The 19,339-nt window shown below is 31.9% G+C and overlaps 1 protein-coding gene across 1 annotated transcript; it reads left to right on the top strand.

The window, feature by feature from the left end:
• Positions 1-16,729: 16,729 nt before the first annotated feature.
• On the top strand, positions 16,730-18,961 carry LOC107864378 (5-OH-xanthotoxin synthase; the record flags this gene model as incomplete). Its single annotated transcript, XM_016710734.2, is given in 4 exon segments — positions 16,730-16,935; positions 16,937-17,604; positions 17,607-17,791; positions 18,379-18,961. Coding segments are annotated over 4 exon segments (1,462 nt in total), but the record flags the coding sequence as incomplete, so codon positions are not given.
• Between the last annotated feature and the right edge of the window lie 378 nt (positions 18,962-19,339).

Here is a 19,339-nt window from a genome sequence, read left to right as displayed (position 1 = left end):
GACCATTTGTATCTTTAACAAGTACCCTTTATATATGCTTAGTGATGAGTAGAGGAAGGTCTATTAGAATCTCAGAATCCAATAATTCCATCAAGGTTAGATCAAGAAAACTTGCAACTATGCACCTTTCCTGTTGAGGCAAGATCATTTTGTGAACCACATCAAAATAGGACTGATAGAGAAGGGACATCTTATTTTTCATGACTCGACAATGAGAGGAAATAAGATGATTCCCAGAGAATTTTCTACAGATATCAAGAGCGGATAGAAGATTATCAAGAGGTGGCCAAGATCCCTTTACATAATGACTCCAACCACCAGTTGGAACACTGAGAATTCTTCCCAGATCAGTAGGATAAAGATTGATGGTTTTCCCACGAACTGTGGTTGAAATCATTTCCCCAATTGCAACTCCATTGGTATAAAATTCATACGCCTTATTTTTACCAAATCTTCTCTGATGATCACCTTGAATAAACAAGGATGACCACCCCTGTGCCATCAGTTTTGAAACTAACGCATCCATATTAGGACCCCCAAACCCAGTGGCAACTCTTTCTCTAGTCATCTTTTATTTCTGAAAGTGCAGAACATGTTCTGACTGAGAAGTTTTATCAGCAGCAGTATCAACATAAATATCATCATCAGAGTCAATGGAAGTAGGAGGAAAAGGGGGAGTATCAGGAAGATAGTCTGAATCTGAGTCAGATGGATCAGAAGAACCAGGTTGTGGAACTTGTTTCTTGGGATAGGAAGTAGATTTTGGAGAAACTTTAGAGGAGGTGGACCCTTGACCAGTAGTGACTTTGACAGTAGATTTTGAGGATAATGAGAGTTTGGGAGAGGAGAAGGACTTTGAGGGTTTTGCTATAAGATTCTTGCAGTTTCTTTTGGAGTGGAAGATAATATTAGGAGAGGGCTCACGTGGGGGAGTAGAAGCAGTAGATACTACTTTTTTCTTTTTACTTGCCCTAAGTTCCTCTTCCAAAGAAGCATCTTCTCTTTGTTTTCGTCCCCGAGTATGTGGAGTTCAGGATAAATAAATAACAGAAAAAGATTTTACCTGAGTATCGATGTCAACATTAATGGGGACAGAAGATGGTTTTTTTTCAGAGTTGAGTGTGACTGTCTAGGGATAAGATCAGCAATGGGAATGTCATCAAGATCAAGGATCTGAAGAGGAAGCACAGGTAATGGTAATGGTTTTGAAAATAGAGAGGGTTTGGAAAGGAGTGAAAGGATGGTTGTGGTGGAGGTTTAAACAATGGAAAATCAGATAACTTTATAGGGATTTGGGGTTGGATAAGGGAAGGTAAAGTAATGTTTGGGTGAAGAATAATTTGGGTTGAAGGTTTTGTTTCAGATTTTGTGGAGAAAGGAGAGGATGAGGAAGATGCCATAGCTTGTTGGATTTTCAGAGGTTGAGAAAGAAGTGGAGATGGAAGAGAAAAGAAGGTGCGTATTTAAGATGAGTGAGAAGGAAGTTGAAACATGAAGAGACTGTGATACAATGAAGCATGTTGATGTAGAGATTCTATACTGATGGGAAAGATCTGTCAGCCTTTTGAAGAAGAGGACTGTTGGGTTTTGGCGGTTGTAATCATGATAGAGTAAACCATATAGATAACCTATTTCTCTTAATGCTACTATGGAAAACAATAATCATACCTTGTGTTCTGATTAGTCCATGAACACTCGTGCCTTAATGATCCAGTCGATCTGCAAAAAACAACACATAATTATACCACCTTGCTTTAAAATCTTCGAATTAGGATACACAACTAAATGTGTCTGAATTAATCAACACTCACTAAGGTATAGCATATTCTAGTCAATCATTGAGGGAGATTTATACAATTTTAATCATCCCCAATGCTAACCTATTTTTTACAAAGTGTTCTCTACTCAAAGCCTTAGTAAATATGTCAGCAATTTGTTCTTCGGTTGAGCAAAACATAGTTGATATATTTCCTTTTTCAACATTATCTCTAAGGAAGTGATGGCGAATATCAATATGCTTAGTTTTCTTATGTTGGATAGGATTTTTGGCTATGTTTATGGCACTTGTGTTGTCATAAAAAATGGGAACACAACATACATCTACCCCAAAATCCATGAGTTATTGTTTGATCCACAACAACTGGGCACCAGCAACAATGTATTCAGCCTCAGCAGTAGACAAGGCTACTGAATTTTGCTTCTTTATGGACCAAGTAATCAAACATGATCCCAAGAAGTGTGCCATACCTGTAGTGCTTTTCCTGTCCACCAGATATCCTTCATAATCAGCATCAGAGTATCCTACCAAGTTAAAGTTACTACTTTTGGGATACCACAGGCCAAGATCACTGGTTCCTTTTAAGTATCTGAAGATCCTTTTTACAGATTTTAAATATGATTTTTTGGCTTAGCTTGAAACCTTGCACATAGCCCTACATTGAACACAATGTCAGGTTTGCTTGCTGTGAGGTACAATAATAACCCTATCATACCTTGACACATCTTTTGCTTTATATTTGAACCTGTTTTATCCAAGTCTAGCTTTGTGGCAGTAGCAATAAGAGTACTTATCTCTTTTGCCTATTCCATGGAGAATTTCCTAAGAAGCTCTTTGATATACTTATGTTGGTGAATCATTGTTCCTGAGGCTGAATACTTTATTTGCAAGCCTAAAAAGTAATATAGCTCTCCCATCATGCTCATCTCAAATTCACAACTCATAAGTTTGGCAAACTCATGAGTCATAAGCATATTTGTTGAGCTAAACATAATATCATCCACATACCCCTGCACAACTAACAAATCCTTCTCATTAGTTTTCAAGAAAAGGGTATTGTCAATTTTACCTTTGGTATGTCCATGTTCCTATAAAAATTTGGACAGTCTTTCATACGAAGCTCTTGGATCTTGTTTCAATCCATACAAAGCTTTGTCCAGCTTGTAGACATAGTCTTGAAACTCCTTGATTTCAAATCCTATTGGTTGCTTAACATATACTTCTTCCTTGAGAATTTCATTCAGAAATACACTCTTCACATCCATCTGATACAAAATAAAATCCATATAAGAAGCAAAGGCAACAAGTAGTCTTATAGCTTCAAGTTTGGCTACATGAGCAAAGGTTTCATCAAAGTCAATTCCTTCTTCTTGATTGTATCCTTGAACCACCAGTCTTGCCTTGTTTCTTGTGACTGTTCCATGCTGATCAACTTTATTTCTATACACTCACTTAGTCTCAATTACTGATATTTCTTTTGGAAGAGGAACTAAGTGTCATACTTTGCTTCTCTTAAATCGGTTCAATTCATCCTGCATAGCTATGATCCAATCAACATCAAGAAATGCCTCAGTTACCTTCTTTGGCTCTATCTATGACAGAAATGCCTTGAATGCACACATACTTCTTATTCTAGATCTTGTGGTGATACTAGAATTGAGATCAGTAAGTACAGAATCAATGGGGTATGAGCCTTGATATTTGAATCTTTTTGGTATCAAGCCAATTGAGCTGCTAGGATCACTGCTGATGTTCTGATGAGAGTCAATTGATGGCTCAATTCCTCCTATCACTGTACCTTCAACTTCAATTCCCCCTATGAAAATGCCTCCAGGTTTGACTGTTTTAGTCGCTGGAACATATTGTGCAACCTGTTCCTCAGTATCACTTTCTTCCTGCAGGTTAGTCTTATCATAGAATTTATCAAACATCATATGCATTCTTTCTTCAACACAGTTGAATCTGTTATTCAAACCCTATAGGCTTCACTATATGGTGAATAACCTAAGAAGATCCCCTTATCACTTTTGGCATCAAATTTTCCAAGATTATCCTTACCATTATTGTGTATGAAATATTTGCAGCCAAAAGTTCTAAAGTGAGAAATGTTATACTTTCTACCTTTTAGTAACTTATAGGGAATCTTGTCTAACATTGGTCTAATCATACACCTGTTCATAATATATGCTGCAGTACTCATTGCCTCAGCCCATAGGTTTTTGGCATCATTTGTTGCAAGCATTATTATTCTAGCCATATCTTCTAAGGTTCTATTTTTCCTCTCCTCCACTTTATTTTATTGTGGTGTTCTAGGAGCTAAGAAGTCATGGTCTATTCTTTGTGATGAACAAAAATCCAAAAATTTTGCATTCTCAAATTCTGTTCCATGGTCAGACCTTATGAAAACTAATGAAGTGCCCAATTTCTTTTCTATTTTCTTGATGAAAATTTCAAAGACATCTTATTTAGAGGCTAGAAATAAAGTCCAGGTGAACCTGGAATAATCATCAACAATTACAAAAAGATACCTTTTTTCGCCTCTGCTTTGTTGTCTTATTGGTCCACACAAGTTCATATGGACCAGTTCAAGACACTTGGTAGTACTAACATGATTCTTTGACTTAAATAAAGATCTTACCTGCTTCCCCCTTACACATTCACTACATAACTTTTCTTCCTTATACTTGGTAGGTAATCCCAATACCATGTCTTTGGAAGAAAGTATGTTCAGTCGTTTTAGACTTGCATTTCCAAGTCCTCTGTGCCAAAGGAGGGGATCAGTTTCTATTGCACTTAGATAAGTCAACTCAGGTGCAGGTACTGCCATTAAGTCTGCTTTGTACACGTTTCTGTATCTCCTTGCAGTAAGCACAATTTCTTTAGTATCCATCCTTTTGACTTTAACCCCTGCAGCAGTAAAAATTACTTTATTACCTTTGTCACATAATTGTGAGATGCTCAGCAGGTTATTCTTTAATCCTTGCACAAGATACACATTTTCACAGCTTTTAAATTTGATGTGCCAATTTTCCCAACTCCAGTGATGATTCTCTTTTTTCTGTTTCCAAAAGAAACTCCTTCTCCATTTATTTTGGAGAGTGAAAGGAACTTTTTCTTGTCGCCAGTCATATGTCTTGAGTATGCACTATCTAAGTACCAGTGCTTTTTGGTTCCCTTCATCATCTCCTAGAAGAGAAATCAATGGTTATATTTAGGAACCCAGACTAGCTTGGGCCCTATTTTGTTGGTAAAAGGATGAATTAAATTCCTTCTAGTACATGCAGGAAACACGTAACCTAACCTGTTTCTCTGACCAATTTTAGTGCTTGTATTTTTGGTCTGAGAAAAGTTTGTTACCAGATTCTGGCTTTTAATTCTGCTGGTTGCAGCCACAGGACATTCAATAATAGGATGTCAAAGATTGCCACAGATATAGCATAGATCTTGCAGATTATCAGCTTTTTTAAAAAATCTAAACCTGCATTTTCATTATGATTTCTTTCACTCAACTGATGAACAATTCTTGAAGAATTTATCCATCTGTTATCTCTTTCCAAATCCAACTTTAACTTGGCAACTTCTTGACTTATCTTATTCATTTTTTCAATCAAATTATGACATTCTTGTTTGTACTTAGTTAACTCAAGTTCAGTCTTTTCTTGTACTTTACTCATAGCCTTTTTACCATTTTTAGTGATTGTTAATTTAAGAACTTTAGACTTAAGATCATTATTTGAAGACTCTAGCAATGTGACTTGGTTCTTGAGAGTGCAATTTTCTTTTTCAACATAATATTTGCAAACTTTCAGATCAATAAAATTAAATTTTAGACTTGCAAAGCTGTTGAACAGTTTATCCCTATTAGAATTTAATTCTTGGAGACTGTTAATTGAATCACTCATCAAGAAAACAAGTCTAGTTTTAGAAAATAGATGTATTTTTTCTTTGAGTTCAAGTAAACTTACCTCAGGAGCATCATCTTCTTCCTCAATGTCTGAATCTCCAAAAGCCATAAATGTTGTCTCATAAACTTCATCATCATCAGAGTTAGATCCCCATGCAGCTATCATGGCATGTTCTTCTTTTTTCTTTCTTTTGACCCTTTTTTTTGTTCCTTTTCAACCCTTTCCTTTCTCCATTCTATTTCCCATAGAGGACTTTCTCTGATATAATGATCAGTCTTTCCACACTTATAGAATCCATTTTGATTATCATATGAATGCTTCTTGGTACCTGTTCCCTTCTTCTTCCTGAAGAAATTGCTGAAATTCTTGGTTATGAAGGCAACTTGCTCCTTATCAAGTTCAAATTCATCATCACTATCAGAAGCTTTTAAAGATAAGATCTTCTCAGGGGCTGCTTGTTCTTTGATTCCATTAATTTTTATTTCATAGGTTCTTAAGTTTCCTACAAGTTCATCCAGGGTCAACCCTTCAAGCTCTTTATTTGTCTCCCTAATTGCAGTCACCTTAACATTCCATTTTGATTTAGGTAACACCCTCAGTACCTTTTCAACTTGTTCTTTCTCATAAATGACTTTTCCTAACGAAGTTAACTCGTTTGTTAAAGTGTTAAGCCTTATCATCATCTCATGAAGTGTTTCATTTTCCTTCATTTTGAATGCCTCATATTTAGTAAATAGGAGAGCAGTTCTGGATTTTCTTACTTGGGAGGTACCTTCATGAGCATTTACCAGTGCATCCCAAATTTTCTTAGCCGTAGTACAGGTGGACATCCTATTATATTCAGCTGGTCCTAGACCACACACCAAGATATTTTTGGCCTTCGCATTTTTCTTTAAAGCCAACAGGTCATCAGAAGTAAATTCACTCCTTACTTTCTTGACTTGTACTCCATCAAAAATCTTCATTGGAATAGTGGGACCATCAGCAATCCTGTCCCATAATTCATAGTCTTCACCTTGAATAGATATCTTCATCCTTGCTTTCCACCAGATAAAATGAGAACCATCAAAGAGTAGAGGTCTAGTGGTTGAATGACCCTCACTGTGACTAGTAGAAGGAGCGGAATTCATCATGTTGACCCTTTTCTTAGGTGCTAGCCTTATTGAAGACAACCTCTCTCTGATACCACTTATTAGAGTACGCGTCCAACTAATTATCTATCTGTGGAACAAGTAAGTAAACGTGGTTCGCAGAAGTAAACTGAACACAGTTTTTTTACGTGAAAAATACCCAGTTTAAGAAAGGTGTAAGAAACCACGACCTGTACCTCTACAGAATTTAACCCTACTTCATTAAAATACTTGAGCCTCAACAATCAACAAAATTACAAGACTTCTTGTAGCCTAGGATTTAAAAATTTTAACTCCTACTACTGCAAAAACACTAATCTTTCCAAGATAAGTGTTCCCAAGTCTTCGAGTTCCCAAACTTGAAGACGATAACTCCTAACTCAGTTTATAGATTACTGATATAAGAATCAATGACTCATTACAATACCAGAACCTAACTACTACACAGTTTATGACCTGCTAAGTAAGAGGCTTGGTTCTTTTTCAAGTATGTATGCTGATTGTTGCTTGACTTTTTCAGTATGTGCTTGAGTGTTGGCTTTGAGCCATGTTTGTTGTATTTAAGACAACATATGATAGAGTCCTTTTTTATGTTCAATTCTTTCTTCAGTAGAACTGTATCAGTTAATTCTTTTCCCTTTTGCTGTCGCCTCACCTCTCCTAGTTTTGATAGGATTCTTTTAATTCAAATCCTCTTCTTACTGAACTCCTTGATCAACTTGACTTCTTCAAGACTTTTAGTCTGATCTAACTCGGCTTCTGATGTAATCAATGTTATCTAAGTTTGTCTTGAACACATAATCATATCATCCAAACTCCTGTGCCAGCTAGAATATTTCACCTTGAATGGACCAGCTTCTTCAACGTGTTTCATTCACATGTCTATCATCAAAATTCCCCATGCCCTAATACCTGACTTACAAAAGATGTAAAAAACCACGACCTGTACCTCCTATAGAATTTTAACCCAACTTTACTAAATACAATGAACCTCTCTACAAAAAGATTACAAACTCTGTAATCTAAGGAATTATAAACTCTAATTTCTAATGTTCAACAATATCCCTAGACCGTTTAAACCTACTTTAAGTTCTTCCACTTGAAAATCAGATTACAAACTTTAGCAATCCTAGGAACTAACTCTAATTTCTAAAATCATACAAATCTCCCAAGGTTTATGTTTCAAAGTCCTCGAGTTATCCCAACTTGAAGACTAAACTCCTAAACCAGTTTATTAACACATTGACACTAAAAAAGTATGAAAATTATAACTCAATAAACTTCCTAATACATAATAACTAGGATAGTAGACTGCTAGACACATGGATAAAATGAGTTCTTCAATCTGATTCTTTAATTTGGTTCACTGAATTAGGCTGCACGTTAATAACTGTACAGAAGTCTCTCAACTGTTATTCTTGCTTATATTTATAACTCCAACAAAGCAGACTTCTAACTCCACAAGGACTCTCATGTTCTTGGACTTTCTTAAGTGTTGTAGTCAAACACTAACTCTCATTTTCTGCACATGATAATCTCCTTATGTTTATCTCATTTTCTGTTCCTTTATTGTTGCAAATTTATTCACAAAAAAAATCCTCTTGCAAAATGAACTCTTTTAAAGCATTTTTCGTAAATCAACTAAGCTTACTTGTTCCATAGCCTCTTGTCAATCATTAAAACTTCACAAGTCTTATCAAATTTTTTCTTTTTGATGATGACAAACTAAGTACCTTGTGCATTTCATTTTGATATCAACATCTTGACCTGTGAACACTAAAGCATGGAGTACTTGACTCATGTTTTTACGCATTTCATTTCAATACAAAACATCTTGACCTGTGAAAGTTAAAGAATGGAACACTTGAATAAGCCAAGTTAGTTAATTAGGTTACAAAATCTATACAATCCTTATCTTTCCCATTTTGGTATAATCAAAAAAAATTTCAACCACACGAATGGCAAAGAATTATGAATTGTGATTGACAGAATAGGTAATAGAAACATGTTTCATATACCCGATTCATTATTTTATCGATCATCAAAATGTAACAGTCCATTAAGAACTCTTGCTTGACAAGGACTGCCATCTTCTTGGATACTTGAGCTTGCATATTTGTGGACTCTTTATATGGATATTCTTTGTCCAGGTCTATAAGAACTTTTTCTTGACAAAGACTTTCATCTTGCTTAGATGCTTGAGTCTGTATGTTTTTGAATTCTTATCTTGACTACGCATTGTATAGACTTTATGGTCTTTTCTTATTGAGACTTTCTTTAATTCAAAGAGACCTTATACAAGTTAGATTCTAGATGTGGGAACATGTTGACCAACTTATTTCATGTATGTATTCGATCACTTTATCAATCATCGAAACATACGTGAACACAACAACGGATAATATCACTAGCGGGCTGGACCATTACGAATGGCATAAGAGTCACTCATGCGTTAGATTTATTGATGTGGGTCAAATTTTAAACTGAGTTTAGACAAATCCCAATAAGGAGGGACAACCCTTAGTATGAATATAGGTATATTCTATTTGGTGGGAAAATTCTCAATCAAGATGCTGAGTTCATAAGAGAGGTGTATGTGACAACCTAACTAATAATAATAAAAATTCACATATTGACAAAACACATTAGAGATGTTGGGTATGTAAGTAAGCAGACCTTACTCCCTAGCGATGCATTTTAAAGGGGACTGGGTCGTTAGGAATGGTATCAGAGCCACTCTTATGTCAGCCTTGTTGATGTGAGCCAAAGTTGTAATTGAGTTTAGGCAAATTTTGTTAAAAGGAGGCAAATCTCAGTCTTGAGTCTAGGCGAATTCTATTCGGTGGGGTAAACCTCAGTCAGGACGTTGAGTCCATAAGAAGGGGCATACATGAAGCCCCAACTTATGGTAAGAAGTCTTACATTAGCGAAACACAAGAAAGATCTTGGGTGGATAAGTAAGTAGGTCTTACTTCCTAGTTTCTAGCGACACATTTTAAAGTGATGCGGGTCTAGGCCTAAGCGGAAAATATAGTAGCGGGCTGGACCATTACAATAGCGTATAAATATACACGTATATAGTCAGATTTCACAGTGGCTTCAATCTTCAGTAATTGATGATGTTCTCCATCCTTCCGGAAGGCATAGTTTAGCTTCTGCTTTATGTCATTTCTTCTTTAAGACCTTAGAATTCTAAAATCTTGTGTATTTTTTAAAACTTCGTGCAAAATCAAAACACGTCAATTAATTGAGATGGAGTGTAAAATTTAGCTAAATCATGTCAATATTATCCTAATTATGTATCTATAGGGAAAAGGTATTTTATCAAGTAGTTAACTTACAAGTGAAACCAACAACTTGCTATTTTGTCTTTCTCTTGTTCGATACATTCAATTTTCTGATCCAATCCTAAAAAGGAGCAAAAGAGATTATAATTATAATAAAAAATTGAAAGCAGGTTTCATCAAGAGAAAAAACAAATATTATGGGGTAAAAAAGAGAATAATAATTAGTTATAAAAATTTGAAGAAACAAAATATAATTACTCTTTTTGTTTTCTTAGAAAAAACAAACCAAGAAGTCAAATTTATGAAAAGAGGTTGTGGTGGAAGAATAAGTACTCTCTTTATTTAACTAAAAGTCTCAAATTCGAACTTCAACAAAGATATATTTATAAAGTCCAGGTAAAATTAAAAAAAAGTTCGTTGAAATAAAATAGAAGAAGGCTTGAAGGAAGAAGGAAGCTCAAGATACAACAAGAGATAATTATATATCTCATTTTATATATGATGAGCTTGACTAAACATGAAGTTTATAAAATTAAAAAAAAAAATTACATTAAAGCCAAATATATGTGAAGTACTAATGATCTTTTAAGTAAGTGATGGTAAGAGTTTACGTGTGTGTTTCATTCAAATGAGTGGCGGTGAGAGATAAAATAGAAATACTAAAATTAAAGTATTAAACTTCTCAACAAATTAAAAAGAAAAAGAGTGAAAGGTGAAAAATATAATTTTTTTATTTTGAATTTTATATTTGAACTATCAATTGTGTGAATTTTTTATCTGATCAAACTACTAACAATTAACTGTTCCTGAGTTTCATACTTGAACTCTTATGTAAGAAAAGCAGCAATTAATAATTGAGAAGTGTTATATTAACTAGTTGTTAATAGTTCAAATAAAAAACTTACAAATCTAATAATTCAATAATGAAACTCAAAAAAACTGAGTTATTTTAAGTATGTTTGATTGGGATCTGTCAATAATTTAAGATTTTAATGACTGAATTATGAGATCTATGTTTAAACTTCATACAATTCTTCTATTGGTAGGGTCCAAGCCAAACCCCCGCCGCATCAAGGCGGCTTTGGAAAATAAAGGGGCCTTCCCGATATGCCTGATACTCCCTTCGTTTAGAATTAGTTATCAATTATTTTATTTGAATTTTTATTTTTACATGTCATTTTTTATATATTTAAGAAAAATAAAAAATTATGTTTTATTCTTATCATTTATTGTTAGTTCTTTAAATTATTTTGTCAATACATATTACAAAATATTAATTAATTAAAATTATATACTAAAATCATTTTAATTATATTTTATTCAACTAATTCCGAATAGAGGGAGTACATTTTTTCAAATATATAAAAGACCATTTAAATAATTTTGAGTTTTGTTGACTAATCTACTCTGATCTAGTAGTACTAGTGGTCTTGGGTAACTAATTAATTTCTCCCGATATGCCCCACAGTATCTTTATCTTTGTGTGCTCTTTCCTCCTTTCTTTTATAGTACTTTACTATAATCATTAGAAATGGGGTGAGACTTTAAAATTTATCAATTTATGAATTTAGAATTTTATTTTTCTAAGTTATTAGATTTTAAATTTATATATATTAGATGAAGTTTTTAAAATAAATATAAAATTAAATTCAAAGTTAATAGATTTTGCTAAATTCATATCTCGAAACTATCTTCGCTCTTGAAAATAATTAGTCTTTTAGTCACTTAGTATTGACAAACAAAAAGTGTTATATATTTTTTAATGGAAATGGAATAATGATTTGCTGTCTTTTACAAAAAGAATAACTTATTTGTTTTAAATCCATTTTAAATGAATGCTACTAATCAAATGAGTAAGATAGAAATCAAGAGTTGCTTTCTCCGTTCATTAATATTGTTCACTGTATTATTTTTAGATATTCAACATTGTTTGTTCGGTTTGAAAAATGAATAGATAATTTATTTATTTTTATTCATTTTTTCTTGCTATTAAATATTAAGTATTAATCACTCAATGCATTTTCTTAGACATAAAATTTATTATATTCACAGGGTGATATAGTAAAATTTTTCCTATTATTTATTATTTTTTAACATGTGTGTTAAATCAATAGTGGATAATTATTATTAGATGGAAGAAATAGTGATTAAAAACAAGCATAATTACTATCATTTTTTTGGCAAATTTCAAATCTGAGCAATTCTTTCTTCTTTTGTATTAAAAGATAAAACATACATCAACATATGAACAATAGGTATATGTACGCCAAGTCGCCAATTCAACATTGAAGTGTGTGTGAATATAAAAGGAATCTATATATTATTAAAAGTGGAGGAAAAAGTCACTACATTAAGTCAAGTGGCAGTCCAATAACAAGCCACTTGGCATTTAAGGATAAGGCTCAACAAAAATTACATAATTATTAGAAATTAGAAATAAATCTAAAAGATAATCAATAGAAAACGAAAAACAAAACATTATGACTGCAAATCAGTTTTAAATCAAATCAGTTCTATTATATTGTTACAGTTAATTCTCAATTTAAACAATCATTCTTTCATGTTTGATAACTGCCTCCATCTTCTTCTAATAGTCACTTCAATGACAAAAAATGTTTACAGCAAAATTAAAAAAATCCTTTTCATATTACTTAAACTTAAGATTGAGTATGTGGATCAGAAAGGGAGGCAAAAAAATTAGACACAGGCAGTGGAAAACAATACTGTAAGCAAAAGAATCGTGTCATAGTATGGTTTGATTTAGGAATTCTTTGTAGATCCCTTCTACATCTTTGGTGACTCACTATACTGATGTCAACATAAAGGTAGAGTAATTTCTTACTATAATTTCTACATATAAATAGACTTCAGTTTTTGATTTTACGAATTCTTCATAGATCCCTTCCACATCTTTGGTGACTCACCGTACTGATGTCAACATAAAAGTAGAGTAATTTCTTGCTACAATTTCTATATATAATTAGACTTCAGTTTCTGATTCTAGGAGAAGGCATTTTTCTAATTTTTTTTTTTTTGGAATAGTATGACATACTGATTGTGAGACTAAAAATATGATTGTTTCGTTTAACTTTTATCATACTGATTGACAAGTGTTGATTCTTCTTACTTATTTTAGTAACATATGGGTTGGTATCTGTCTTCTTTTTTGCATAAATTTATGTTGGTATTTTGGTTTTCAAGTTTTCAAAATCATATCAAACGTCCCTGTTACAGGTTATTAAAAAGAACTAGAAGTAACTTCTACGTATTTTACATTCAAATTGTGTTGCAAATATTGGTAATGATATTTTCTTTTATCAGATTGCTTTTAAAAATATGCGCAACTTCCGATAAAATTTACTAAGTTTTTATTAATTTTTATGTATTTTCTTAAGTAGCAACATTTGTTATGTTGTCAATATTCCATAGTCTTAGCAAAAAAAATAATTATTAGATAGTGGATTCATGTTATTACTTATTGTAATTGATAATACTTGATATTGTTCTTCTCTCATTTTTTATGATTTGCTTTGTCGGTAAGAAAATTTATAAGTTATGTAGCTTTACAACAACAACAACAACAAACCCAGTGTTTTTGATTTATAAGAATTGATTGATGTTTTTGTGAGGTATTTTTCAGTTGAAATAATATGATAATTTTTTTGTAATTTAATTTAAGATAAAGATGAACAAATTATTTAACATAAAATTATATTTCACTTAATTCAAATCAACATCCTAATTGGTTGAGTATGTTGAGTGTAAAATTGAATATAACTTCTCCTCAGGGAGTTAAACTGATTATAACTTCTCCCATGATGTCTTTTTTAATTTACAAAAATTGTAACTTCTCTTAATTTTAATCTAATTCTCTTTTAGAGTTTTTAGTTTGTCGTTATCCTAATGTAACCATTTCGTAGAAGTCTACACAAATTAGGTAATTATCATTTAAAAAAAATTTTAGTTACTGAATTTTATTCAAGCTTCGAACTTCTTTATCTATTTCCTTTTAAACCACTTCTAAACTTCTATCCTATTTTTACACGTTCCTACGCAATAGGAGAGAAATATTTTCTTTATTAACAAATAAAAAAACTTCAAATTGCAATAACTAATTATCCAAATTATTAAAATTATTATTTATTAATTAATTAATTTAGTTGAAAGAGGCCGAAATAACAAGATAGGTACCATCGAAGTAGATAGTTTGGTTGGTTACTGTATTCAGTGCATGTTTATGGTGTAATAGGAAAATAGATGTTATCTTAGGAAGCATTTAAATTTAAACAAATCCCCTTAAACCTCAAATGAATTAGTTAGAAGAAGTTCAATTCCTAGCAAAAATACAAATTTGAAATGTTATCTTGCCAGTGACACATGTTATACTGAAGACAAACAACAATTGTTGCATTATATTAGAGTAGATTAAAACTGCAATATGACATATGAGTTGTCTACCTCATATGAATCTTCTGTCTATACCTATTTTATTTGAAAATTAGAACATGCAAGTGTCAAATTTTGTGTTTATTTCAAAGTTAAGAAATTAATAGTTCTATATAGCCTTTACGAATTTGTTATTGTTTCAGAGGGTCTTTACAATATATATAAAGGCGATAGAGGTCATATTACTGATTCAAATTAGGTATTTCTTAAATCAATTTTAGATGAATAATTTTTCTTGGGATTTTTATTTATCTATTAGGAGGATAGTTATGCTGATTTCGAAGTTTTTCATAGTTATTGATGAGATAATGTCAAATGAAATCATAATTGCTTAAATTCTTTGATTTTGTCGTAACAGTTCATTATTATATTTTATGTCTTTTGAATTTGGATTTTAAATATAGCTATTTTGTCCAATTATTAGCTTGATGTCAGCATTCATACCTCATTGACATTTTTGTTATCTTGATCTTAAAACTATTTTAGATCATACCATTTTATTCAGAAGTTGTCAAATAAGTCAAACACAAAGAGTAAATTGAAGGCGCCATGTGAATATTGAATGCTTAATTTTACTTAACTTTTTCTCATTTTATCTTGCTTTATTGGTATTCTAGATGTAATAGTACTTCCCTTCGTAATATTTTTCTTTCAATATGGAATAAAGATAAAATAATTCTATTTTTGGCATTTTTCTTAATTTCAGTTTATTCTATTAATTGATATTTATTTGTTTTTCTAAGGTGCTCCTAAACTTCTCATTAATATTATGGTTTTTGAAATGACAAATATTGGCCACTAGACAGATGAAAACAGCACTTGCCAAGTGCTAATGATGGAATCGGATGTGATTTGTGCATATATAGTAGATGTTGAATCCCTTCGACTAATTCGTATATATACTTTTGAACCACTCAGTGAAAATCCTGGCTCCTCCACTTATTGAAAGGTTCTACTATAATGTAGTTAGGTTTGTTGCACATATATTAACGATAAATTCTATCCTATTATATAATGCATATTGAAGTGCTTTGATTAAGCTTTATCATGTATTTCACGTTAACGGCCGCGAATTTATATTAAAGGAATGGGGCATGTGAATTCATAATCTTTCCATAAAAATAGGTATTCTATATAAATATATATATGTTAAAAATTAGTATAATTTTACATATTGGTATCCGTACTACAAGAAGTTTATATGGTGAACATGATTAAATGTTAAGTTCTAATACCAAAGAATATTTGAGTTTGAAGACTCAACAATAATTAAACATATTTGATCGTTGATAGTGCATATGTATATACACATATATATATATGTAAAATTTGCTATGTCAATTTTTTATTATTGACCGCGCATCGCGCGAATATGAATACTAATAATAATTAAAGTATAAAACTCATTAAAATATAATAATTTAAATAGATAAATGAAATAATGAATAATTACAAAAGTTGAATTCTTAATTTGTGCAAAAAAATAAAACTTTCTTCAATTATTAACTAGACTTTATTACCAAAGGATTTGGTCATTGATTGATGAGTCCTCAAATATAATATCCCATTATCCCCTAGTGTTACACATAACAATATTAATATTTTAATATAGTGGAGTAGTAAATTTCACACACGAGGAAGGAACAGTCATCGATAGCAGTGTCGGACCAGTATTTAAGGATTATGGATGTTTATTATCAAAAGAAAAAAAAATCACTTCAATCGGGTTTAAATTCGGAACTCACATAGCAATGGAGAGTCTTAAAATCAACCTAAATATCAATGCACTCAACCAATTTTTTGTTTTAGTGGGTGTTTTTATATTATTCATACCTATTTTTGTATATTTTTTTTGTAATTATACTTATTTCACGTCGAGTTTAATGAGTGTCGAAACACCCCAAAAGTATGCGTAGGTCCGCCTTCGAGAGACCTCCTTTTAGTATTCATTTAATTAAGGATATACATTATCAGTTCAATATATATAACATATTATAGTCAGCTGTCTGTCTTATTTTTGAATTATATGATTCCTCTTGATATGTATAATTTAAGTTGCTTAAATTCTTCAAAAATATTGATGCATTCATCTCGAATCCTTTAAGAATACACTACTTTTAAAGGATCCGACATGCATTCAATGAAATTTTCAAAGAGACTGAACAATATTGTGTATAATTAGTTTATGCACCCAAAAATGTGTAATTACTATATTTTGGGTAAACTATAGTATAAAAGTCTTTTATATTATCATTAAACAAAAGTTATTTAAAAAAAAAAGGAAAAGTGTAACCGAAGCTCCGAATTTTATTTATAAAGGACATTTCAAGTTACTAATATTATTATGTGCATTTGAACAACAAAATGATTCTCTTTCTACTTTTTCTTGCCCATTCTGCTTTTTCTTATTTTTCTTCTTTTTAACGCAAAAAAGAATGGAAAAGACAATCTTCCACCAGGTCCTATAGAACTCCCATTCATTGGAAATTTGCATCAGTTTGATAGTTTAACCCCTCATCTCTATTTTTGGAAACTTTCCTAAAAATATGGAAAAATATTCTCATTGAAATTTGGTTCTTCTATTATGATTGTATTTTCTTCAGCAAAATTAGCAAAAGAAGTATTGAAGACACAAGATTTAGTGTTTTGTAATAGACCTTCTCTTCTTGGGCAGCAAAAATTGTCCTACAATGGTCATGATATTGCCTTTTCACCTTATAATGACTATTGGAGAGAAATGAGAAAAATTTGTGTGCTTCAACTATTTAGTCTTAAGAAAGTGCAATCATTTAGGCCAATTCGTGAAGATGAGGTCTCGAGCATGATTAAGAAAATATCTCAACAAGCTGCTTCTTCTCAAGTTACAAATTTGAGCAATATAATGATTTCACTAACAAGTATAATTATTTGTAGAGTTGCTTTTGGTGTTAGGTTTGACGAAGAAGCACATGAAAGGAAGAGATTTGATTATCTCTTGGCGGAAGCTCAAGCTATAATGGCTAGCTTTTTTGTGTCTGATTTTTTTTCTTCTCTAAGTTGGATTGATAAACTTACTGGATTGATGGTAGGCTCGAAAGGAATTTCAAGGATTTGGATGGGTTTTATGAAGAACTCATTGAGCACCATCACAATCCCAATAAACCTAAATCCATGGAAGGAGATATTGTTGATCTGTTGCTTCAATTGAAGAAAGAGAAATCAACACCAATTGATCTCACTTTGGAGGATATAAAAGGAACTCTCATGGTAATTTTCCATCCCCCCCCCCCCCCCCCCCCCCCACCCCCTTTATTTATTTGTATGCATGTAGAGGTGGTAAATGGGATGGTTGGATCAAACATTAGTAGACCAATATGGGTTATAATCTAACCCGTTCAATTTTTTTTTGAGATAAAGTGAGTTGAGTTAGGATAAGACAAGTAATGGATCATAATTCAATACATACAACATAATTGTTTTAACCCAATATATAATTTAACACTAGAGGCTATAGTGGAATACATTGAAAAAATTACAAAGATCTTTTAAAAGTCAATTCGAATATACATCCCTTAAAGAACTTTGTAATATAGATATTTTTGAAGTGTTCTGAAATTGAAAAAGCCACAGTAATGAAGATTCAGAATATTACATATTGATTGACAACAGATTCAATAACGAGTTAAAAAGAATGATTCCTGAGGATCCTTCCTGCATGTTATTTCGAACTTAACATGTTAACTTGTTTAAACTAATTAGTCGGGAATATTGCTAAAAGATGGAATATTTTTGCCACCTCTAATATGTAGCACGAATATGTCTATGATTTTTTATCTCAGTCAATTTTTGTGTAGAATGTGTTAGTTGCTGGATCAGACAATAGTGCAGCTATAGTAGTATGGGCAATGACAGCACTGGTGAAAAATCCAAAAGCAATGAAAAAAGTCCAAGAAGAAATCAGAAACCTAATTGGGAACAAAGGCGTTGTGAATGAAGATGATATTCAAAATATGTCTTATCTCAAAGCAGTGATAAAAGAGACATTTCGATTATATCGACCAGATCCACTTCTAATACTTAGAGAATCAATGAAGAAGTCAAGACTTGAAGGGTATGAAATTCAGCCAGGAACTTTAGTTCATGTTAACGCTTGGGCAATCGCAAGAGAAACTGAAATATGGAAAAATGCAACAGAATTTATACCTGAGCGATTCTTGGATAGCGATATCGATTTCAAGAGAGAAGACTATGAGCTAATTCCTTTTGGAGCAGGAAGAAGAGGATGCCCAGGGATTACACTTGGAATTGTAGCCATAGAACTTGCATTATCAAATCTTCTTTATCCATTTGATTGGGAATTACCTTATGGATTGAAAAAAGAGGATATTGACACAGATGTTAGGCATGGAATCACCATGCATAAGAAAAATGAGCTTTATTTTATCCCTAAAAATTATTTCTAAATTACTCTCGATCTAGTGTGAATTTAGGGCGAGTTCTTTGCTGAATTCATTAATGCTTTCAGCTTGAATTATGTATATATTGTAAATATTAGTATGAAATCAATATAATAAAATAATCCTCATGCTAATCCTAGCGATAACTTTAAATCTTTGAATCAATATAACAAAATCACCCTTAGTGTAATTTACATCTCTTCTTGTTGATTACTGTAATTTTATATTGCATTCATAATCCATTTTTAATTTGTATTGGAGATTTCTTACCTAATAAGCATAATACACTTTAAAACACTTATCTATATTGCATATATATTTCACTTTTAATGCATAGTGCACATTTTTTATAAATGAT

Source organism: Capsicum annuum, unplaced genomic scaffold (genome assembly GCF_002878395.1).
Source record: "Capsicum annuum cultivar UCD-10X-F1 unplaced genomic scaffold, UCD10Xv1.1 ctg80525, whole genome shotgun sequence".
Lineage (NCBI taxonomy): Eukaryota > Viridiplantae > Streptophyta > Magnoliopsida > Solanales > Solanaceae > Capsicum > Capsicum annuum.
This window is presented reverse-complemented; position numbering and strand designations above follow the sequence as displayed.